Source organism: Saimiri boliviensis, chromosome 2 (genome assembly GCF_048565385.1).
Source record: "Saimiri boliviensis isolate mSaiBol1 chromosome 2, mSaiBol1.pri, whole genome shotgun sequence".
NCBI classification, from domain to species: Eukaryota; Metazoa; Chordata; class Mammalia; order Primates; family Cebidae; genus Saimiri; species Saimiri boliviensis.
The window spans coordinates 159,804,746-159,829,816 of NC_133450.1; the positions used below are offsets into that span (position 1 = coordinate 159,804,746).

Genomic DNA, 25,071 nt, shown 5'->3' on the forward strand with positions numbered 1-25,071 from the left:
GGCAGATCCATCCATCCATCCATTAATTCCTTCCTTCATTCAATATTAACTAAGCACTTATAGGCAGTGGGGTAGGTTTGGCAACAACACTTAAAGGCAACATTCCTGTCTGCTCTGAGCTTACATGGATAGTAAAGAAGATACACAAAAAGTAAGCAAACACAATACACAATAAGTAAGTTCAAACTTTAAGTTACATATTATAAGTTTTGTAAAGGACCATCAAGAATACTTACTTAAGTGGTAACAGTAGAAAGAAATAGGCAAGATTTAAAACATACTTTAGAGGAGTCAATGAAAAACGCTAGTTTTTCAGCTACAGCAACTCAGTGGATGGTCAAATCTCTAAGACTAAACTTAGTAAAAACAAACGAAAAAACCAAAAGTTCTGTTTTGAACATGTTAAAGTTTGAGATGGCTACTGGACTCCTAATTGAATAAAAGAAACTATTAATAAAAGAAACTATTCCTATTAATAAAAGAAACTATTCCTATTAACAGTAGGGATGTCTTTTTAACAGTAGGAGACCCGGAGGCTGGTGAAAGACAGAGATTTTGTCTTGTACTGTTGTTCTATTACTGCCACCAGATATACACATTTTAAATTAATAAATTATTACAAATATAAACACCAATCACTGATTGCTAAAAAGTCTACGTATATTAGACTTACTTTCAAAAGTTACATTTCTTCCTAATTCTTCCTGATATATTTATAAATATAATCACCAAATCTAAAAGAAACAGAGTCCAATGCAATTATTTTAACTTGGAAGTCAAGAACAAGCAAAACTGAAAACTAAGGGATGGGAAAGATCAAATTAAGTCTAGTTTTCTCCTTCTCTAATTCATTTCATCTATGTGTCCCTTGTAATTTCCCAGCTTAAAAGCCTTTTGTACAACTCCCTAATATAGAATATCAACCTCTTTATTAGCACAGCATATTAGGCCCTCTGTGTCTGGCTACATAATCTGGCCGTTGCAGTCACACCTGTCACTACTTTTCTTATATAATTACACTCTAGCCAAACTAAACTGCTGGCTATTCCCTAGCTACACACAGTGGCTTCTTTTTGCCTTTGCATTTTTAGATACGCTATTCTTGTTGCCTGGAATAACCTCTACATCAACTTGGTTTATCCACTTGTGTCTCCATATTCATCTTTGAATCTCCCTATAGTGTCTATCAAATAAGCATTGTAAATATATGCAAAAAATAATGAACTGTACCTGTCTTACCACATTAACCATATACTACCTTCTATTATGCTTTTGAACACTGTGTCCATCTTTTAAGGGAGGGTACGATGTCTGTGTTCACTTTTTAATTTACCTGGCTTATTCAGAATTGTAAATATTAACTTCCTTTCAATAAAATACATTTTTTAACTATAAAATATGGTTATTGTAGAAAATCTAGGACATACAAAAAAGTTAAAAGAAGAAAATGAAAAATGACTAAGATCTTTCTACTTACCAGTAAAAACTATTAACATTTTCTTGATTTTCCTGAATTTTTTTTCAAAGTGTACACATTTAACATTCTGATTTTAATGCATGCTTATTCCTGGAACAGTCACAGGTCTCAGGTGGAAGACGATATAACAAAGGGTTTGGTGACTGATATTACCACTGGGGCTTATTAGCCTTTCCCAATTAAAAAAAAAATTCTGGTAACTTAATATGAATTTTAAGATTCATATTATCATATAAGTTCCTGGGAAATGAAAATGGCTATTACTTGTTCTAGGAAACTCTCATCTAACAGGGACAGCGTGAAGATGATCTGAAAGCTAAAATACACCTATGAAGTGAATGACATCTTCTCTCCAAGATATAATTTTTCTTCCCTGCTCTAGTGTTCTTCCGATAAATAAAAATAAATACAAGAGCACAAATACAAGGAAAAACAAACTATAAGGCAAAATACATTAGAATCTATTAGGACATTTTTATTGTCTTAATTCTAAATCATTCTCAAATTAATATTTTCAAATGGAAGAACAATCTCTTTAAATAATAATCTGTAAATTCAGCATATTTCAAATAATACCTTTTACTTATTCCAGAATAAATTCTTTTCAGCTTCATTAACTACCTTTTCTAAATTAGGCATTTCAGCTTTTAATATATGCTATACGTATTTTTTTTTTTTTTTTTTTTTTTTTGAGACGGAGTTTCGCCCTTGTTACCCAGGCTGGAGTGCAATGGCGCGATCTCGGCTCACCGCATCCTCCGCCTCCTGGGCTCAGGCAATTCTCCTGCCTCAGCCTCCTGAGTAGCTGGGATTACAGGCACGTGCCACCATGCCCAGCTAATTTTTTGCACTTTTAGTAGAGACGGGGTTTCACCATGTTGACCAGGATGGTCTCGATCTCTCGACCTCGTGATCCACCCGCCTCGGCCTCCCAAAGTGCTGGGATTACAGGCTTGAGCCACCGCGCCCGGCGCTATATGTATTTTAATCATAATCCTAAAGCTTTTTCTTTCCAGTCGAAGATATTCAATCTTCACACAAAGTTTTGCCATCAGCTCCCTTTTATTTTTACTAGACTCTGTCCTGGGCAATCTCATTTACTCTATTTCCTTATCATCCCTCAGTAAGCTACCCTCTAACCAAACATGTCTAGCCCTTGTCACTATGCTGGCCTCCATATGCACTCTTATAATTCTCAGAGGGATATCTTCAAATGAATGCATCCTCTCAGGTCCCCTAAGCATCACCATCATCTGGGCTCAAATGTTCCAATTCATTTTGGACATCATCGACTCCTTGACACTCCACATTCAAGAGTTTGCCATTTATCATTATGCCTGTTGAATTTATATCTTTTGTATCCCTGCTCACCTTTCCATTCCTACTGCTTACTCTCTTTATTAGAATTAACTCAGTACTCTTTTAATTGGCTTTCTTCCTTCCTTGTCCTTTCACTTCTGCCTTCAAACCTCAAAATATTACTAGTAATACCATCACATTACTCCCTTAGTAACAACCTATGATGGATCTACACTGCCTAGATTCTAAATTCCCTAGCAAGCATTCACGGTACTTTATAATTGGTCCCAGACTATCTTTTTAGACTTAGCTGCCACTACATGTTCTCAGCATCCTATATTCTAACCACTGGGTATAAACCATTTCCCTGGACTACTCTGTACTCTCCTGCCTCCATACTTTCAATTAGGGGTTTCTGTTTACCTATCACCTTGAAGGGACAAGGTCCTGTTTGTCATTGTATCTACAAGGCTATTATCTAGCACATAATAGTTCAAATAATCGTTCAATGAACTACACATCTTCACCTATCATTATGCTACCCACTCTTAAAAACCTAGCTCAAAAACTATAATCTCTTGAATAAAATCTAACAAAATATTTTTAATCCCAGCTACCCATTCCCAATAGTTATCCTTTCTCTGCACTCTATAATACAGCTCATTACAGTAGTCTTCAAAGTATGCTCCTTGGAACGTGGTCATTCATGAGCTGAACCAAGATTTATCACCTAAAATCCAAAAGTGATTATGATTTTCCAGTTTGTAGCGGGGGAAAAAGCTAAGATACTATATAGAATCTCTTCAATTACGGGCTCCCTTCCATTATTCGTTTTAAATCTTTTAGATGTTCTAGCAAAAAAATCTATGATATAATTAAAATATATTTCAGGGTGTTGTGCAAAGAGTACCATGACTTCTAAGTGTTCTGACAATGGAACAAGTTTGAGAATCACGGTTTAAACATATTTTACTTTTTACTATACCTGTATTATGTGTTTCTTCCTACTATCTTTTAAACCTGTCGGGGGCAGGGACTGCCCCCTAAGCCCTAGAACAAAGCAGGTGCTCAATAAATGTCTTGTGCCGGGCGCGGTGGCTCAAGCCTGTAATCCCAGCACTTTGGGAGGCCGAGGCGGGTGGATCACGAGGTCAAGAGATCGAGACCATCCTGGTCAACATGGTGAAACCCCGTCTCTACTAAAAATACAAAAAATCAGCTGGGCATGGTGGCACGTGCCTGTAATCCCAGCTACTCAGGAGGCTGAGGCAGGAGAATTGCCTGAACCCAGGAGGCGGAGGTTGCGGTGAGCCGAGATCGCGCCATTGCACTCCAGCCTGGGTAACAAGAGCGAAACTCTGTCTCAACAAAAAAAAATAAATAAATAAAAAAATAAATAAATGTCTTGTTAGTTGAACTGTTTTGTACTTTTGTTACTACACTTAAACATTTTCCGAACTTTCTTGAAATAACACCATTTTCTAAAGAATGGCTACTATAATAAACAGAACTACATGGACTATCAAACTCTAACATTCTATATGTTCTGAACATGAGACAAATCCAGATTCTATTACCAAAGATCCCCAATTTTTAAAGATTTATATAAAAAGAGAATTACAGAATCCAGTGGGAGGTGGGATGGGTTAGACTTACTGAAGAGAAATAAGCAACTTGTTAAAATTCCCATTTATAGATTTTGATCTTAACTGAGGATAAGCAACCCAGTAAGAATTCAAATTTAACTTACGAAAGTATTAAAATAAAAATTCATTTTTAATTTGATTACTGCTTGTACTTGGAAACCTCTATTTTTAAATTTTTGAGGCTTCATGAGGATGCTGTATTTTTTTTTTTTTTCACTCCATCACCCAGGCTGGAGTGCAGTGGGAGCATCTCAGTGAGTTCGAGCAATTCTCGTGCCTCAGCCTCCGAAGTAGCTGAGATTACAGGCACGTGCCTCCACACCTGGCTAATTTTTTTCTTTTTTTTTAAGTAGAGATGGGGTTTCACCATGTTGGCAAGGCTGGTCTCAAACTCCTGGCCTTGGTCTCCCTAAGTGCTGGGATTACAGGCGTAAGCCACCACTCTCAGCCAAGGACGCTATATTCTTACCCAAATCCAAAAAAATATTCTGCCAACTAAAAAGCAATTACAAAACCAAATAATCTGCAGCTATATTTTATGAAAGTCTTTTTATCCCATACATGTAATATTTTTTAACAGAAACAATATGAAAATCAAGAATAATTTTAATAAGATATACACAAGCTTATTTTCACAATTATCTTAAATGGCAAAATTAAAAATTTAAATTCAGCTCTATTAGCGTCACTGGTGATGCATCTTTTCTAACGACAGCATTTTAAAACTAGAAAAGCCATCATCATGCTGCAGGGCAATATTCTTAAAGCTTTCAAAAATATCCTTTAAAAATCAGTTTGGGAGAGGTAAAAATTCACGCTAATATTTGACATTTTCTAAAGTTCTGTACATAATTTCCTATCAAGTATTTTCTATTCCTTTCCACTTAGACGATATCCTTCCTGTTTCTAATGCTAATTGCTATTTCTCACAGTTGCCTCAAATAGATGAATGATATTCCTTCTAAAATAGAACTTCCTTGAGAAAAGATATATTGTCTACCAGAGTAAATAGTATCTATAGTAATGTGAGGTCAAAACTGTATTTTTGATACTAAATGTAAAAATTTGTGTTAGGACTTTCAAAATATGTTACCACTTTTGAAAAACGAAACATACACACCAACAGCTCAATTTGGAATTCATTCTGGGTATTAATCAGCTTTTGGAAACTGCAAGAGCAGACCTGAATTTTAGTCCTACTTCTCTTGAAAATATATATAGATGATATAAAAATCATATTCATAAATTACATATTATACACATGCATTGCTGGTTTAAACATCACAAAAAGCAAACAAAAAGATATTTCAAAAGGATAAAATAATAATAGAACAAACTTAAGTTCTAATATTTTCTTCTCTCACCCCAGTGGGTCATTCTGCCTACTTCCAGAGGTGCAGAGACCACTCTGGAAACTACAGTTAAGCATACAGAATTGTTTGTAGTTTCCAGAAATACTATGCTGCTTCATGCCTTGCACTCACCATAGTTCAGCATTCTGGAATGCCCCAGTTAAACCCTCCTAAAAAGTTCAGTAGTTATATTCAACTCTTTCAAGAATTGTATCAAACATAAACACTTCTATGATAGCTTTAAACTAGTCTCTTTCTCCTTTTCCTTACCTCTTCTCCCTTGTCATCCCCACATTCACCCCTTCTGCTTCAGATTTATGTCATCTTCCTTTAAATTCATTTTGTACTTTGTTCTTATGTTTATCACAGAATCATTTTAAGTATCTGTTTTCCTACTCAACTATAACCCACTTAAGGGCAGGAAACTTTTAATCTCAGAGGCACGAATGCCTAATTCTAGCACATAAATACTTGCACAATTATTCTACCCTGAAACCTCATTATTCAGATAAAGAAACTGAGATTCAAGTTATATGCTGTGTTCAGGGCACTAACGCTATTGAGCTGCTCTCTAATGAGAATGTGGCATCCTCTTTACCTAATGTACCTCATTTATTGCTCACTAGAAAGCTCAGCAGTACATGGAACAGCTTTAAAGTCTCTTTACACTTTGAAAATAAGAGTTACTTGTGTCTTACAAATATATTCCAGAAGACAACAGAAAATTCAAATATCTAAGTGATTCATTGGTTTCATTTCTAAAATACCATATACCATTCTGAGATATTTACAAATAAGATATCTGAGTCATCTATGTGGTGAAAATCATATTCCCGTGAACACTCTATAGAATATTATTTTAGAACATATATATATATGTATGTATGTGTGTGTGTGTGTGTATATATATATATATATATAAATATGTATGTGTATATATATATATCTTAGTTGCATTCCAAACAGTTGTGACCTATGCTTTTCTCAAAGTTGTGCCCATTGGAAGTAGTTAGTAATGACTCTGATTTTAGGCTAGCATAGAAGAACTGATGTCCTAGTATCCCCAAGTGTGGTCTTGCAAACCTGATGTGTTTGCATGCATCAATTACAAAAAGGTGAAAGACTCAAACTTTATTTCAGGTCAGCATACCACTTTCTACTACTAAAATAGCAAGAATTTTATCTCGGCCTAAGACTGTCAGAAGTACATTATGCTTATAAACGATAAAATGTTATAAGTTTGATTTCCAAACATGGATGCTATTAGATCACATGGGAATATAAGTATTCTGAGCATTAACCACTGAGAATGATGATTCTAAGCTTTTAGAAATTTACCTTTATGTAGTTTCTTAGTCTGCTCTTTTGTAAGACTAAGAAATGTTTATTACAGGCCGGGCACGGTGGCTGGGGCCTGTAATCCCAGCATCTTGGGAGGCTGAGGTGGGCGGATCACCTCAGGTCAGGAGCGAGAGACCAGCCTAGTCCACATGGCAAAACCTCGTCTCTACCAAAAATATGAAAATTAGCTGAGTGTGGTGGCAGCTAATCCCAGCTACTCGTGAGACTGAGGCAGGACTATTGCTTGAACCCGGGAGGTGAAGGTTGCAGTGAGCTGAGATCGCGCCACTGCACCCCAGCGTGGGAGACAGAGCGAAACTCAGAGAAAAGAAAAGAAAAGAAAAAAAAAAAAAAAGAAATGTTAATTACACACGGAGCTTCTGAAAACACCAGTAATTCAAACCCATATGCTATCTCAGCACTTTCAACAACAAAAAACAAACAAACAAAAAAAGAAAAGAAAAGAAAAAAAATAAACAAAGCACTTTCATGTGGTCATTCTGTTGCCTCATTGTAAATCCTTATTCCTACATTTGATAGATTAGATAAATGCTAAGGTCCTTCCAGGTCTAAAATCTTGTGACATCAATCAGGAGGATACTTTATAATTTCAAAATAATAACGTGAATGGATTTTTTCTTACGTGAGTCACATCACTAATGCACTGTGGAGACAAGGGTAACAAACATATTACAGAAATATAAAATTAGTAAAGTATTAAAAGTAATTTACAAAGCAAATACGTTATAATTATTCTATTACTAAATAATACTACTCTATGAAAGGATTCAAGGAGACGTTCCTTAAAGAGAGCTCCCTTAATGAGGACAGTCACTATGTTAACTGCTTTTGGTGGAAAAAAAAAAAAAAATCACTGATAGTCTTGAAAATGGCATATGGGAAGCCAATGACAAAGATTACTTTTAAATTACAGCGACAAATCAAGAACCAAAAAATTAACAGATTTTTAAAAAGCTATTCTGTAAAAGCACAAGTATAATGCCCAGTTTCAGAAATGAAGAACACACTCATATTATTCAACTACTGCTACTACTTAAATTAAAATGGCTAACACTTATACCAGGCTAACTGTGGGACCAGCACTGTTGATTTCACATTAATTAACTCATTCAATCTTCAAAGCAACTCTATGAGAGAAGTACTATTATTATCTCCACTTGAGAGATGAGGAAACTGAGGCCAAAAAGGTTAAGTGAGTTGCTCAACTTAACCTCATTCTGAGAGTAAACTATTAGTCCATTTCAACTTTTAATTCCAAAATCACTGAATTATTTTTCCACTCCCGAAAAATTTAAACTTGAGAAATTAACTAGGCTGACATCGACTACACAAATTGTAAAACAATACATTTATTTTAGTATTCTCCTCTTATGTTAAATAATTGGAATATATGGGTGGCAGATACCAACCAGTGCCATCTGACTTGCGTATGTAGAATAAACAGAATTGTGCAAGCTTTAAAAAAATGTGTGTTGATGCATTCCCATTATTGAAAAATATAGGCGTCCTCAAATGAAACACAGAGAAAAGATCAGTAAGCAGTATGCCAGAGTAACCGTTAACCATTTAGTAGTAACACTCCTTAAATCTTCGATGACCGACATGGGTAGTAAGAAATAAAATTATTTTTTAATGGGTTCAGACATCTTTTTACATGAGCCCAAATTACTTTCGGAGACATATTTCATCCTAAATGCTGTTTTAAATGTCATGCTAAAACTGTCTAAAAGTTGCACGTCCAACTTCCATCCCAGAAAAACTGTTCTTCTGCCTACACGTGCAATTCTTCCTACGGGACCCACTTCATTTTACGTCTGCAAACTTTACACAGCTCTGCGGCGCTGCATACCCGGGTTTCCTTCTCAGCGTCTCCCAGCAAGCGCTCACTTCGCGTTCGGCCCACACCCACCACACCCTCCGGTCCCCGCCCAACGCCGCTCCTCCTCCCAGGCTTCTCCCGCACCAACTTAGCACCTATGAGCGCCGCCCCGCGGCCCCTGGCCCAGCCCATCCTCCGACACGTGTGAGGGTGTGTTTGTGTCAGTCTGTCAGTCCCACCGGGGACGGGGCTCGCTTACCGAGAGAGAAGCGCTAACTTCTGCTCCAGCATCATCTCCAGCTTCTGGCCCTGTTTGGAGATCCAGTGGTCCACTCCGTGCAGGCGGTAGCACGTCTCTAGCATCAACCTGAAGTCTGCCACGAACTCGGTGATGCCCCCGTACTGGCCGCTGGCGAACTTCTCCTCCATCTTCAGGAGACACATGCCCTGCCCGGGCTGCTGCGGGAGGGCGCGACCGCCCCGGCCCCCACTGCGCCACCCTTCCGTCACCTCCTCCTCCGCGGTGGCAACGCCCCCCAAGGGCTGCAGAAAGGGGGCGGTGAGGCTCCGGTGCTTCTCCTGCAGGAACTCGCCCAGGATGCGGTAGCCCTGCTGTAGCTCGTAGGTCAGCTCCTGCTCCTTGCAGCCACCGCCTCGGATCACCATCGCCTCCATCTCTTCCTCCAGATCGTCCGCGTCTTCCAGCGAGGAGGCACTCCTCCCGCAGGCCGGCCCTAAGGCCGGGGCCGTCGCTGCCACCTCCTCCTCGTTGTCCTCTCCTTCGGCGGCCCGTGGCGGCCGCTCTTCCTCCCCCGCCGGCTCCATCGTTCCTGGCGTCCCGGGCACGCTCATGCCCCGGCAGGCCTAACTTGGGCGGTGTGGAGTGGCCGCTCGAGGTGCTGCGGGACGCGATAGCGCGAGCCGCTTCCTCACGGCTCGGCCGCGCAGCGTAGCCCCTGCCGCATCTGGCCTGGCTCTCCTCAGCCGCCGGCTCGGCTCTGCGCGCGCGGGGGTCTCGAGCTCGCTGCCGGCGGGGCGGGGTTACATGGCGCGCGGGGAGGGGGGAGAGAAGAGGAGAGCCTAGGTGCCCTCCTCTCCCCTCCCCCCGGCGGCGGCGCGCGCGCGGCCCTCGCCGGCCTCACCCCTCCGCACCCCGCCCGCCTGCTCTTCACCGGCCAGGCCCCGCCGGGTCGCCGCGGCCTCCGCGCCCCACCCCCTCCCGGGCCAGCGAGGGGCTGGGAGGGGGCGAGGAGGAAGGGGGGTTCTCCTCTCTTCTCCCCGCAGGGGGCCGCAGCGGCGGCTCCGGCTCCTCCTCTTCCTCACACCCCCTCCCGCCCCTCTCTACCTGCGGGGGACAAGAGCAGGGGGAGGCGGCGCGCGGACGGGGCCCAGCGACAACTGTCAGTTAGAAGCCCCGCTGGGCGGTGGGGGGGAGGGGAGAAAGGGGAGGGGCAGGAAGAGAAGGGGGAGGGCACTCAGCCCCCACGGCTGGTAAGAGCTGTGGAGAGAGGCAAAGAAAGAGGCCCTGTCGCCATCTCCGGTGCGCATGCGTAGGGAAACAATTTCGTTCCCCTCTCCCGCCCCCTTCGCGTCCCGCCCCGCTACGCAAAAGGAAGAGCTGCGGCTCAGCTACAGGCCCTGAGGCCTGCTAGGGTTGCGCGGACCGATGATGTAATCAATCGTAGGCGAATCTAAGAGGCGGATAGAAGGGGAAGCAAGGCGCCTGCGCAGCTTTATTCGCCACCTGATGGGAAGCTGGCCAAAGGCTGCTTTAACCAAGTGCTTGCCGCAAGAGGAAACTTCTTTTGCAAGACCCTTGTTAGCCCCCCAAAGTAAAATTAAAGTTGCTAGATAACCTTTGTTCATGGCAAATAAATAGTGAGAAAGCGCAAAATGTAAATCTTGTCTACTATAAAATTTACATTCTATTCGCACCCTTTCTCCTTTGTAACTGCGGGTCTTTTATATAGAACCATAATTCTGAGAAGTTTAGAAAGTAAGTTTAAGGACCCGATCATACATTCACATGCACAAGAAAAGGAGGTGATTTCTAGAACCCCAATTCTTAACATCAATTCATATTTTGGAATTAATTCCATGTTTTCAGTTAAACATTTCCACCTTCTCGATTCTTGAGATCTGTTAAGAATAAAAGGTTATGGAACCTCATTTAAACAAATTATTGGGATTGAAAACAGTCAAAATATTTCAAGTCTGACCTGTACAACATTAAACAGTTGTTTGCATGGCCTGACAATCTCACTACACATTTTGCAATTATTGTTTACATAATGACTAAAAAGTGGACTCCATGCACATTGGTTTACACGTTACTTAAAATTAGTTGGGAAGTAGGACTTCCTGGTTCCATAAAGCAAATATTAGTATTTTCTCATGTTCTATTTGAAAGATGCACACATTGTTTTCTAGGTACAGCGATCCTCGTTTGAAACTTGGAATTAAACACAAAAACAAAATTACAGAAATCATGCATTTTAAAAGTAAAATGTATATAACAATGATTATATATATAAATGTATATAACTAAATGATTGCAATTGTTTACTTCTCATTAATGTGAACTTTAAAGCAGTGATAAAATCTTTTTTAACCTCAAAGCTGTTTTTTGTCCCATTATCACTTAAGTAAAATAGCGAAGTGACAACGCTTTTCTAGTTGTTAGGGTATTGACACTGTACTCCACATACCTTTCATCTAGTATTCGAGGTCTCCTCTCATCAGATATTTGTAATATATGACGAGTTTACAGGGTTCTCTCCCCTCAGAGTCCACAGAAGAACCTCAGCTCACCTATTTCAGCACCTGGCAACCAAAAAATGTGTCTCACTGGACATCCCTCCTTTCTTTTGACAAAGCCCAGGAATCTGAAGCCCACTGTATCCAAGCAAACATCCTTTCCTCCTCCTCTTTAGTCATCAGCCCTATTTCATTACTCTTGGACAATATTAGCTTCCATTTATTGAACCCTGTGCCACTAAACATTTTATGTTCGCTGTTTTAATTCTGACAATAATCCTATCGGCTAGGTATTAGCCTTATTTTTCAGATGAGGAAACTGCCTCTTAGTTTTAGAAAGTTGTTAACCAAAATTAAAGTCTAGGTCTGCCATACTTCAAAAACTCCAGGTGCCTAATTCCAAGTCATCTGGCAGAATTTCTAATTCCTCATGCATAAAAGTGTTGGGAATTGCTGGAAATGTTGATAAAGGGTTTCTTAGTTAAGATATATAAAAGGTGTGGGTGAGTAGAGGGAACCTCAACTCTAGGTTATGAAGAGGTCAAGATAATAGCAACTTAACTATAATGAAAATAGGATCAGGTCTTTGATCTTAAAAAGTAAACTTTATTATACTAGAAATATGGGCCGGGTGCAGTGGCTCACACCTGTAATCCCAACACTTTGGGAGGTCGAAGTGGGCAGATCACCTGAGGCCAGGAGTTTGAGACCAGCCTGGCTAACATGGTGAAACCCCATTTCTACTAACAATACAACAAATTAGCCGGGCATGGTGGCACACACTGCCGGGGAGGCTGAGGCAGGACAATCGCTTAGACCCAGGAGACAGAGGTTGCAGTGAGCCGAGATCATGCCAAAGCACTCCAGCTTGGGCAACAAGAGTGAAACTCCATCTCAAAACAGAAAACCAAAACCAAAACCAAACCAAACAAAACAAAACAAAAGCAAAAACAAGAAATATGTTGGTTGTAGGAGTGTAGGTAAAATAGAAAATATAGGTAAATGAGAAGAAAAATTGCCACTTAATCCGATCACCTGGAGAAAACCTCTATTAATACTTTCAGGTGGTATTTTTCTATTCATTCATCTATACTTTTTCTTAAATATACTTAAAATTGTGATCATACTATACATAATGTCCTTAATTTTCCTTTTTACCCCATTACTAATAATTATATGGAATGGACAGAACTGTGTATCTAAAATTTCAACTTTATATTTTTGTCTACAATAGCTTAAATGGCCTGTCCATATGAATGAGTAGGAAATTGATTGGGAAAATTCTCTATAAAAGAACACAATAGAGGTATAAACAACTACAGCAGTAACAGCTACAATTTATTGAGCGCCTACTAGGTCTTAAATATTTGCTAAATACATACACAGTACGCACAATAGCCCCAGGAAATGACAGATGTATTTAAGTTTTGGATCAATGATTAATGATTAGCTGAGTAGAAAGCTCTTTTCTACCCTACAATGAGTTTGACATTAAAGATCAACATTCCAATAAATATAATTAGCCCTGGATTTATAGAACTGTTTTCTCATAATGCACGTCTACTGCTAAATGATTAGTCTCAAAAGTTCCTTTCTTTTTCATGTTCAAAGAAAATTACATTCACTTTCCTCTTACTTTTACAATAGAATATTCTTCAATGCTACTCTAGAATCTATTAGGAAATTCTTTGAAATAGAAATCAATTTAAGCCCTATAACCAGAGCTTCTCCTCTTGTTGAGCTGCTCTGCAAAAGGAGAACGGCATACATATACAAAATAATATTCTACTGAAACACACAACACTGACTCCCAAGAATATTGATTACATACTATTTGTCAAACACTGTTACATGCTACCAATGTTAGATGTGTCAGGACTCCTTTTTCAGTAACTATGGTTCTTGGAGTCCTGGATAACTTAAAAAACAAAAACAAAAAACAGAGACTGTTTTTTTTTAGCCTCTGGTTTTTTTGTTTTGTTTTGTTTTCTTATTTTTAGTCTATATTTTTAGTCTGGCTAAAGAAATGTAAAAGTTCTCTCTCAGCCAGACACCTTAGGAACTAGAATATGGGTATGTCCCACCCAGTTCCCAGGAGTACATTATGAAAAAGTTCATATGCATCCCACATCCACTGTAATATCTCAAAACTCTCCTAGTTCCAGCATCCTCCCATCACTACAAATACCAAGTGTAGTAGTCAAGAAGGGACAAGCCTGCCACTATATCCTTCACTCACAATTCCAAAGATGTGTGTCCTGGAAATTCTATCTTATTTTTGTGAGCTCTTAGCATATTGTGATAGCATGACATCTTCGTATCAAGCATACTGTTTGGCTAGCATCAATAATAGTTCAAACAAATAGCAATAACTTATATATTTCACATCAACTAGGGGAAAGGTGACAAACATTGTAAGACAGCACGAAGCACAGGTTATCACCAAGGTCTGTGTTTGGGAGATAAAACATGCAAGATAAACAGAGGACTAACATTGACTAATTCTGGAGAAACATGGGGAAAAACCATAAACTGCTTAGCAGGGAGAAAACAGTTCTCTGATTTATAATAAAATCCATTCAAAACACTTATTTGTAGTTACTTTTATGGTAGATCACATTCAAGGTATATTAAAGTGCTTCAGGCAAAATTTAGCAACTCCTGTAAGGCTTCCTGCTGTTCATCATCAAGTTGGGATACACATTCCAACCATAAATCTTCACAAGTCTGTACCTGACGCACAACATTAGCTAGGCGTTTGGCACAAGGATCTTCATAGTTAATAGTCTCATTAATTTTTCCTTCTGCAATTATACTGATTATTTTGGGAAGATTGGAATTATTTGGACCAATTACAACTGGGTGGTTACTTTCAATTAGGTCACAGAGAAAACTGAAAGTCTGAATAGCTTCCTCTTTATCTTCATGGAGTGGAAGCCATGATAACCAGTGTGGAAGAACTTCATCTACATTTACACAGTTAGGCTTAAACTTCAAAATCTTCCCTATTGCTGAGATACAGTTCTCTGTAGCAATGACATTTTTTTTGGTTTTGGAATTTGCACACTTAATAACTTTTACCAGCAGTGGAACAGCTTCTGAACATAAAGAACGATAATCATCTCCACCAAACTGTGCCATTACACCCAGGCCATAAGCAGCAGCTTGCCTGACTTCAGGGTTGTTATCTCGCATATTTAGTAGCATTGGCCACCGAAAATATTCTACATATTTAAATGAAGTTGGACTGCAGTGCTCTATGATGTCATCAAATATACACAATCCCCACTGTCTGTCTGGCCATGGCCTACTTGAACAAATTAGATTTACAATTAATGGCAGTAGTTGTTCAAACCATGGTAAAATCTTTTCCTTATAAGTACTAAATAATGAGTGCAAAATATCTGATACTTTGGTCAGAATATAAACATCACATTCATCCTCATCCTGCAGAGACATCTCAACCTGTTGATCATAGTTTTCTTCCTGTCTTTTAACTTGCCTCAATTCTTGGTTTTTAAAGTGCCCTTCAAGTTTTGCTTTCAGTATTCCTCCCAATTCTTCTAGGTGTTCATCATTAAGGCAGCCATCTCCCATAACTTCAATGCACTTTGCAAAAGAATTCATTATTTCCGAGAGCACATCTGTATCTGGTTCAGTACCAATAGCCTTAATTAAGGGGTCACATATGAATTGCCACATCTGTGCAAGATACTCTGGGCCACGAATTCTTGCACATTCCAGGAGAAAAGGCATGGACTCTGCTGCTGCCACTCGAACACTGTCATGGAAATAAAATTTCAGTAAAGGAACCATCAGCTTCACAACTTGTTCTGTATATTCCACAAACCCTTCCCTTAACTCCTTTGCATAGTAAACCAACATCTGGCAAGCAGTTGCTTTTGCTTCAAGTCCTGAAGTTTTAATTCCAAAACTCTGCTGGTCTCCAAGATTTACAAATTGCCAGCCATCATCATCACTCATATTCTCCACATCCTGTGTGTCCAAGAGAGCAACATCAGGTTTAGCTGAAGCAGTTTTAATAAGAGGCTCAATAACCAGTGGAAGGTACTGTTGAAAATCTTTCCCAAGAATTTTACACATTCTAGCCCATGCTGAAACCATATAAGACGTCTGAGGATCATCATCTTCCATATTATTTAAGTCTGTTTGTGTCTTCAACAACAGCTGCATCACATTTGATGCATCTTGCATAAATTTTTCCTTCCCAACAGCAAGACCAATATGGCTAATGCACTCAATAGTTTTTCCTCTCAGAAGCTTGAGGTCCTTCTGAAGAGCAAGCTCAACGATGTGCTTTAGTGAGGGCATGAATATATCATAATATGGGACAAATTTTTCTTCTATTGTATCTGCAACTGATGCAATGGTTGTTATAAGTTGTTCCAAGGCCAACTTAGTTCCATTCCGAATCAACTCTTGAAGTTTAATCACCAAGATGGAATGTAGATTTTTCACCATGCTATCCAAATACAGAACTAGCAATGATTTGGGACAGTCTTCAATAAAAATAATAAGAGCAGAAGCTGCATGTGATTGCACACGCTGATTACCTTGATTTTCCATGGTACGTAACAGAGCTGCAATCACTGTTTCATGAAATTTCTTTTGGAAATTAGGTGCAAAATCTGTAGCCATCTGTCCAAGTGTAGTACAGGCTGCAGCCCTCACCCTTGGATGAGGATCCTGAAGAAAAAGCAAAACGGAGTTAACTGTTTCATCTAGTATTGATTCCATTTGTTGATGGCATCCTTCTCCAATGGCAGATAAGGCCATTAATCCAGCATGTCGGTATTTCCAGTCAGGGCTCTGAAGCATCTGCATGATATGCTCCTTGGTCATTGGTAAAACAACTTTTCCACCAAGCCCACAAGCCAGTCTGTCTAGTGCACTCTCAGCAGCAACTGCATTGCTGTCAAAATCATCTTCTTCCATTTCATCAGCATTTACCCAGTCCTCGTCATCTTGCAGATCAACCATCATTGCTAATATATGAGGAACTGCCTGTGCAATAATATTTGTATGTTTTTTCAACATTGGAGTGGCAGTTTCAGACAAAGTCACTATAACTTCTAGGGCCAGCTGGCGCTGCAGATTACTAAGCCTAGAGTCTCCACATAACTTCAAACTCAACTGTAGAGTATCTTCTAAATAAGGACCCAAGTACTTAGGTACAGTATCTGCAATCTCAACAAGGGATTCTAGCACTGAATCATCATCCTGGTAGCATGAGTCATTCACAGCCTGTAAGATTCCAGGAAGCAAGTCTGCGAAGTCTTTGAAAAGAGCAATATTATTCTCATTAGCAAGTACAAATGCAGCTGCAGCTCTAGCGGATAATGTCCTGATTGCTGGATGTTCTTGATCTTGAATACACTGGTCCAACAACCGTTTGATGATATCCAAATCATGCCGCTCTTGGGTCCCAAAAATCCCAGGAAAGTGCCAGAAAACGTGAAGTGCAACTTCCCATAGAACCACATTTTTAGAGTAGATAGAATCAATAAGAAACTTTAGACCCTCCGGCCAGTGGTTAGTGCCATCCTCATCTATCAAATTCCTGGCCAGTACTGCAAAAATATCACAAAGTTTTTTCCTCATGCTAGCATGTGTTTCTAACTTAACAGCCAGAATCAGTTCAATCTTGACATCCCTCTGAACATCAGCAGGCAGATTTGGATAAACCTCCTCAAACCCAGAGGACAAAAGCCGTCGGAGCAGTGCGGCAGCCATTTGTCTCACCTCATAACCTGCTCTTCTATTTCTGACGGCATCTAAGAGGAAGGTAGTCTTACACAGACCTGAGATATTTTCATAGATTTCCTCTGCTTGCCTCCGCACCATACAACTTGGATTGATCAAGTTCTTCAGAAGCTGGTAAAACTCTTGCTTTTCCGACACGATCGCCGGCACCCCTGCAGACGCGGTCGCCGCCATCGTGCTCTGTCAAAGCTACTGCGACCGGGAAGGAGGGAGGGGGTCTGCGTCTCGAAGCAGTGACGTAGGCGAGGCGCCGGCGGAGATGGGCGGGGGTGTTTCTCCCTCCTCTGACCTAAAGCCTTCGCTGTCCTCCCGCGAGCCCAAGCCAGGTTTTGGAGAGACGTTAGAGCCGTGTGGAGGCCAAGGGCATCCTCCATTTGTTTTTCAATAAAATAAACGTGCACTTACAGGAGAAGAAAAGCATTGATTAGAATGGGATTATGTCTGATTTTCTTTTCTTTTTTTTTTTTTTGCAATGCCTCTGTCACCCAGGCTGGAGTGGAGCGGCGCGATCCCTGCTCACCGCAGCCTTGACCTCCTGGGCTCCAGCGATCCTCCCCGCCTCAGTCCCCGAGTATCTGGATTCACAGGCGCGCGCCACCACGCCCGGCTGATTGTTGTATTTTTTGTAGAAACGGGGTTTCGCCAAGTTGCCCAGGCTGGTCTCAAACTCCTGGGCTCAAGTGATCGCCCGCCTCAGCCTCCCAAAGTACTGGGATTATAGATGTGAGTCACTGCTTCCAGCCAGATTATGAGTGATTTTTTTCCCTTCTATTTCTAAATTATACTGTTGCCTTGATAATTTTAAAACAGTAAGTCTATCTTGGAAACATGCTAAGTGAAAGAAACCAGTCACGACCACATTATGTATGATTCCATTTATATGAAAGGTACCAAACAGGCAAATCTGTATAACAGAAATTAGTTGTTGGCAGAGGTTGCTGGGAGAAGAGGATGGAGAATACTACTAGGGTGTTTCTTTCTTAGTGATGAAATGTTCTAAAATTAATTGTGGTGATGGTTGCACAATTCCATGATTATACTAAAAACCATTGAGTTGTACAATTTAAATTGGTGAATTGTATGGCGTATACTTCAATAAAGCTGTTTATAGAATAGTAACTGTGATAAAAAGTAATAATTACTTCCCCACTGTCACATCTAATGCAGTAGAGTGGTAGCTTAAAATCTGGTGTGAGGCCGGGCGCAGTGGCTCAAGCCTGTAATCCCAGCACTTTGGGAGGCCGAGGCGGGTGGATCACGAGGTTAAGAGATCAAGACCATCCTGGTCAACATAGTGAAACCCCGTCTCTACTAAAAATACAAAAAATTAGCTGGGCATGGTGGCACGTGCCTGTAATCCCAGCTACTCAGGAGGCTGAGGCAGGAGAATTGCCTGAACCCAGGAGGCGGAGGTTGCGGTGAGCCGAGATCGCGCCATTGCACTCCAGCCTGGGTAACGAGAGCGAAACTCCGTCTCAAAAAAAAAAAAAAAAAAAATCTGGTGTGTATGAGAATCACCTGGCCTGTGGATTATACTAAAGAATGGAAAAAAATAACTGAGTAAAGTATGGTGGAAGTGATCTGAACTACTAATCAGAAGACAGACTAACATCCTGGCCTTATTGCTAAATTAATTTCGCATCCTAGGACAAGTTACTCAAGATTTTCCTTGCATCTTGTCTAAACTGAAATACGAAGGGATACAGTTACTAGAATCCTAACTACCCATTAGTGGGAAGCTGCTGAGGTTATTCCAAGAAACAAATATTGATGAAACTAAATTCAGGCTGTTGTGTCAATCAAAAACAAATTTCATTCCTATAACAATGATTAGGTCTTACTTTTGTATTAGCACTTTGCCACACCTCATTGTGACTCTTATACAGATTTGAGAGGTTGCTAGCATAGGTATTATACTAAATTTAGGTAAGAAGTGGAAACTAAGAGAAGTTACAAGATTTGCCTAATAAGACACACATGAGTCTCAATTCTACCTCTTCTGAAAGTGACACCCATGCTCTTTTCACCATACTATTTCCCCATTAACTACTCTTGGTTTTGCAGCATGATCAGAGGCTTTCACTTACTGCAAAATCTGTCTTAAATTTTTCCAAGCAGTCTTAATTTTAATTTTGTAAAATGCTGCTTCATATACTCACAAAAAATAGAAAATTGTAGCTGTTACATTAAACAGATGATAGACAAAGTAGGTAGTCACATAAATTACATTGTAATATGAAACAGAGCTATTCTCTAAAACAGCATTTTTCATTCTGTAGACTGAAAACCAACTGCATTAGAATTGCTTGGGATACTTATTTTAAAATATAGATGTTAGGGCGCGAGCTCCTATTAACCCAGAATTTTGGGGGGACTGAAGCCTGAGAACGTACAATTTTAACCAGCACATTGGGTTTTTATATAAATACCAACATCTCCGAATCCCTGATGAGATCAATTCTGGTTCTGATTCCAAGATTGTGACTACAGTTGTGCATCACTGGTTTTCTTTCTTTCTTTTCTTTCTTTTTTTTAAAAGAGTCTTGCTAAAAACAGTCTTGCTGTCATTTAGGCTGGAGTACAGTGACACAATCTTGGCTCACTGCAACCTCTGCCTCCTGGGTTCAAGCTATTATCCTGCCTCAGCCTGCGGAGTAGCTGGGATTACAGGCGTGCACTACCACACCCAGCTAATTTTTATATTTTTAGTAGAGACAAGGTTTCACTATGTTGGCCCGGCTGAAAACTCCTGACCTCAAGTCTCCCTGTCTCAGCCTTCCAAAGTGCTAGGATACTACAGGCATGAGCCACCACACCCAGCCTATTCATTGCTTTTCTTACTGTTCTTTGAAAAAGTCTAACTGGAGGGCCTTTGCATTTGCCATTTCAGAAAATGTGAGTAAGTGTGTGGAAAAAAGACTTTTCTTAACACTATGTCCATTAGCATATGAAAGACATTAAAAATAACAGTGATACACCACCACAGACTTAACACAATGCTTTAAGTTTAGAAGTCTGACAAAGCCACGGGTTGCTTCCCAAGTGGAACAACAGGAAACTCAGTTATATTTTTGTTGAGAGTATAGGTAAATTGGTACAACCTCTTTGAAAAAAAAGTTTGGGCCAGGTGCAGAGGCTCATGCCTGTAATCCCAGCACTTTGGAAAGCCAAGGCAGGCAGATCACCTGAGGTCAAGAGTTTGAGACCAGCCTGGCCAACATGGTGAAACCTTGTTTCTACTAAAAAGACAAAAAAATTAGCTGGGGTTGGGGGGGCAGGTCTGTAGTCCTAGCTATTTGGGGAGGCTGAGGCAGGAGAATTGCTTGAACCCAGGAGGCGGAGGTTGCAGTGAGCCAAGATTGCACCACTGCACTCTAGCCTGGGTGACAGAGGGAGACTCCATTTCAAAAAAAAAAAAAAAAAGGTAAGAAAAGAAAAGAAACAATATTCGCAAATTTCTTCATTAAGATTATGCAATTATTTAATTATTCTGAGTCTCAGCAAGTATTCATTGAGAGTATACTCAAGCATACTGCTGAGTGCTGGCATTAAAGATTAAATTTGTGAAGATATGTGAATCTCATAGTAAACAGAAATAATAAATGTCACATAGTGTAGTAATCACTGTACTAATGATAAGCCTGCCGTGGAGCCATATGGAGTTACGGAGGCAGCCAATTTACTCTGGGTATGGGGTTGATCTAGTAAAGCTTCCCAGAGGAGGTATCAGAGCTGACTTTTGGAGGATGAGTTCTCATTAACCATTTGAAAAGAAAAGAAAGTTGTTCTAAGTAAACAGTACAGCTTTTTCAATCACAGAGAGACCTTCAGGTGTACTGTGATGAGAGTTCTGCCAGTGTTTCAGTAATGCTGGAGCAGTGAGCATGGGATTCGAAGGGGCTGGGGGAAGATACAGGCAGCTGGAAGGAGGAAGACAGAAAGTTAAATAAAGGCCAGATCATGAAGGGTGTCATATTCCATATGAAGAAACTGGAATTTTTTTCCAAGGATAAGGAGCTGATTTTAATCAAGGGCTATGAAATGATCTAATTTTAGAAGTACAACTTTCACAGAATATAAAAATTAAAACTCAGGTGTGAAGACTGGAGGCATTTATGAGGCCAATAACCTACTTCAGTTACGATGGAAGTCTAAACCATAGCAATGATGGATGGAAAGTAAAGAGAGCACGGATTGGCAAGGTTTTAAGGAGTAGAATTGATAGCAATCAAGGGACCTAGGAAATCTTGCCAAGTTCTGGCCTGGGTATCTGGTTGGAGGTGCTGCTATTTACCTATTTATGTACCTATATATACCTATATATAAGTAAAGAACAATGTTAATGCAGATCAAAAGACAACTAACTCTTCTGGAGGGAAGAGACTTTGGTGAGTTCCAGGGTCCATATTTTGTTCTCTAGTTGCTCCCAAGTGCTATAGTGATGGTCATCGTCTCAACAGTAGGAGCTAAACGGCATGCAGTTTAGGAAAATTACATATGATGTCGTATTTTAGAAACACATAAACTGATTCAAAATCTTAAGATGCTTCCTTTTTAGATTGCATAATTCTTTTTGTGTTGTTATTTTCCCTTCCTCTGCAGAACACATATAGTACCCAAGATTCAAGACCAGGCTTGCAGATTTTGTTAGAGTTGAACGACTGTATTAAAGTTTGTAATTAAAATTGGGTTTGTTTGCAGTGGTGAGAGACCATCTCAAGAATGTTCCCACAAGGTGGCTCAATGCCAAACAATTCGGGTGTTTATTAGCAGCTCACCAGGTAGACAAAGTTCAATATAAGTTGCAAATAGCTTCCAGGATCTGAGAGATTTAGAGTCAAATGAGAGGGATAGTTTTACAATGGACATAGTTGACATTTTTTGAAAGAATAATTCAGAATCAAAAAACAAAACAAAAACAAAACCAGAAAACAAAAAATACCATGAAAGCTCCCACGGACCAATCTGAATATAAAAAAGAATAATGCCTGCAATGATGAAAAAACATCAAATATATAAACAAAAGTGATGAGTTTCTAATGTGAAAAAAGGTCACTAATTCATTGATCATCTCTGGAGACTGCTAGGTCACTGACTCTGATTTTTTTTCACATTTTAGAGATGTGGTCTTACTCTGTCACCCAAGCTGGAGAACAGTGGCATGGTTCACACTGCAGCCTTGACATCCTGGGATCAAGGGATCCTACCGCCTCAGCCTCCCCAGTAGCTGGAACTTCAGGCACATGCCACTACATCCAGCTAATTTATTTTTATTTTTAGTAGAGATGAGGTCTCACTATGTTGACCACGCTGTCTCAAACTCCTGGGCTCAAGCCATTCTCCCACCTCAACCTCCCAAGGTGCTAGGATTACAGGTGTGAGCCGCTGTACCTAGCCAAACTCTGAAATTTGAAAAAGAAAAATAATCAAGATTTTTCCTGCCTTTCCTATACAAATGGTATTTCAAAATAATCAAACAGTTGATGAGGAAATGTTCTTCTTTATAGAATTCCAGTTAATAAATGCACAGAGGGTATTAAAATCAGGAAATTGCTGTGTTGTAGCCACTAATGAAATAATAAATTATCTAGGTAACAGTAACCAATGGATGTTAAAACCATTAAATTAAACACTGAGAATTTAATAAGGGGAATTAGGCCTAAGTCACCTAAAATCACTGATTAATCTTTGTATGATTAAAGATAGGATTAAACCAAAGATGTCATTTACAAGTTGTCTTTTAGCTCCACTTCCATACTTTTTCTTTTTTATTAATTTTTTTATCTTTTTAAAAATCTCTTCATCATTCAACTTGAATACTTCCTATAATTTATTCTCTGATACTGAGGTTAGGCCCTGGAAACAAAATTGCTTTTTTCATAGCTAGGTCACTGTTAGGTTCCACCAACAGAAGCCACTAGAAACTGAAGGATAAAAAGGGGACAGAAAAGGGATTAAGCCTTCCTGTCTTTCCTGTTCTTGACTGGATTGCTCTAACAGTGGCCCTTCCGCCTGGTGGCAGTAGTTGCTTCCTTCTTGCAGGACCCTTAGAAACAAACAAACAACAACAACAAAAAACACAAAAAACAAAAAAACCTAGTCTGCAGAGGTACCAGCAGTAGCCTGGGGTCAAGCCCTCCTCATTGGTTTTACCCACAGCTCAGGGAAGCCCCTCCACAGAGTTCAAAAGTGCCAGTTCCACTTTGTTCCCTCAGCTTTACTGGTGGTAACAGGTACTGCAGTTGTCATCTTTCAGTTACATTTTGCATCAATGCTCTTTGATCATTGAGCTCTCTCACACCTGTATAACCAATCCCTTAAATAAATCTCCTCTGGAAGTATATAATGTGGTTTCTGTTTTCCTGATTGGATCTTGACTCACAGGTCATTGAACGATGCAATAGGAAGTACACAGAACTACCTAAAAAGTATTTTTATCTTATTCAGGTTTGTTGAGGTATAATTTACATGCAGTAAAATTCTCCAATTGCAACTGTATAATTGATGACGGATTTTGACAGTGAAATTAACATGATCATAATCATATATAGACCACTTTCATGACCTCAGAAACTTCCTTTGGGTCCCTCAGTAGATAATCTCCTTTCCTGCCCCTGGCCCCAGGCAACCACTGATCTGATTTCTGTTGCTATAGCTTTGTTTTTATTTTCTTTCTTTCTTTTTTAATTGCATTGTAGGTTTTGGGGTACATGTGAAGAACCTGCAAGATTGTTGCATAGGTACACACATGGCAGTGTGATTTGCTGCCTTCCTCCCCATCACCTATATCTGGCATTTCTCCCCATGCTGTCCCCCCCATTTCCCCTCAACAGACCCCATTTGTGATGCTCCCCTCCCTGTGTCCATGTGTTCTCATTGTTCAACACCCACCTGTGAGTGAGAACATGCGGTGTTTGATTTTCTTTTCTTGTGTCAGTTTGCTGAGAATGATGGTTTCCAGGTTCATTGATGTCCCTACAAAGGACACAAACTCATTGTTTTTTATGGCTGCATAGTATTCCATGGTGTATATGTGCCACATTTTCCCTGTCCAGTCTATCATCGATGGACATTTGGGTTGGTTCCAGGTCTTTGCTATTGTAAACAGTGCTGCAATGAACATTCATGTGCATATGTCCTTATAATAGAACAATTTATAATCCTTTGGATATATACCCAGTAATGGGATTGGTGGGTCAAATGGAATTTCTATTTCTAGGTCCTTGAGGAATCGCCACACTGTCTTCCACAATGGTTGAACTAATTTACACTCCCACCAACAGTGTAAAAGTGTTCTTATTTCTCCATATCCTCTCCAGCATCTGTTGTCTCCAGATTTTTTAATGATTGCCATTCTAACTGGTGTGAGATGATATCTCAATGTAGTTTTGATTTGCATTTCTCTAATGACCAGAGATGATGAGCATTTTTTCATGTTTGTTGGCCTCATGTATGTCTTCTTTTGTAAAGGGTCTGTTCATATCCTTTGTCCACTTTTGAATTGGCTTGTTTTTTTCTTGTAAATGTGTTTTGGTTCTTTGTAGATTCTGGATATCAGCCCTTTGTCAGATGGGT

At 39.9% G+C, this 25,071-nt stretch overlaps 2 protein-coding genes across 5 annotated transcripts in view; both read right to left on the bottom strand.

Moving 5' to 3' along the window:
- Window positions 1-12,935, bottom strand: part of BRD10 (bromodomain containing 10) — an 83,615-nt gene extending 70,680 nt beyond the window's left edge. For 2 of the 3 annotated variants that reach the window (XM_010338774.3, XM_003928177.4), the window contains exon 1: window positions 9,215-10,524. In XM_010338774.3, coding sequence (XP_010337076.3) covers window positions 9,215-9,807 — 593 coding nt within the window. In that variant the 5' untranslated portion in view covers window positions 9,808-10,524. Of the gene's footprint in view, window positions 1-9,214; window positions 10,525-11,663 lie in introns of those variants that run through there. The other variant, XM_074394780.1, reaches the window with a different exon arrangement.
- Window positions 12,936-13,029: 94 nt separating this feature from the next.
- On the bottom strand, window positions 13,030-17,707 carry RANBP6 (RAN binding protein 6). Of its 2 annotated transcripts, XM_010338773.3 has the most exons (2): window positions 17,535-17,636; window positions 13,030-16,419 (listed from the first exon to the last, which is right to left on the bottom strand). In XM_010338773.3, exons 1-2 carry the CDS (start codon window positions 17,547-17,549, stop codon window positions 14,353-14,355), a joined length of 2,082 nt encoding a protein of 693 aa, XP_010337075.1. In that variant the 5' UTR covers window positions 17,550-17,636; the 3' UTR covers window positions 13,030-14,352. The 2 variants fall into 2 exon arrangements, with proteins under 2 accessions (XP_010337075.1, XP_003928225.1); XM_003928176.4 differs by having other exon boundaries at window positions 13,030-17,707.
- Window positions 17,708-25,071: the final 7,364 nt, after the last annotated feature.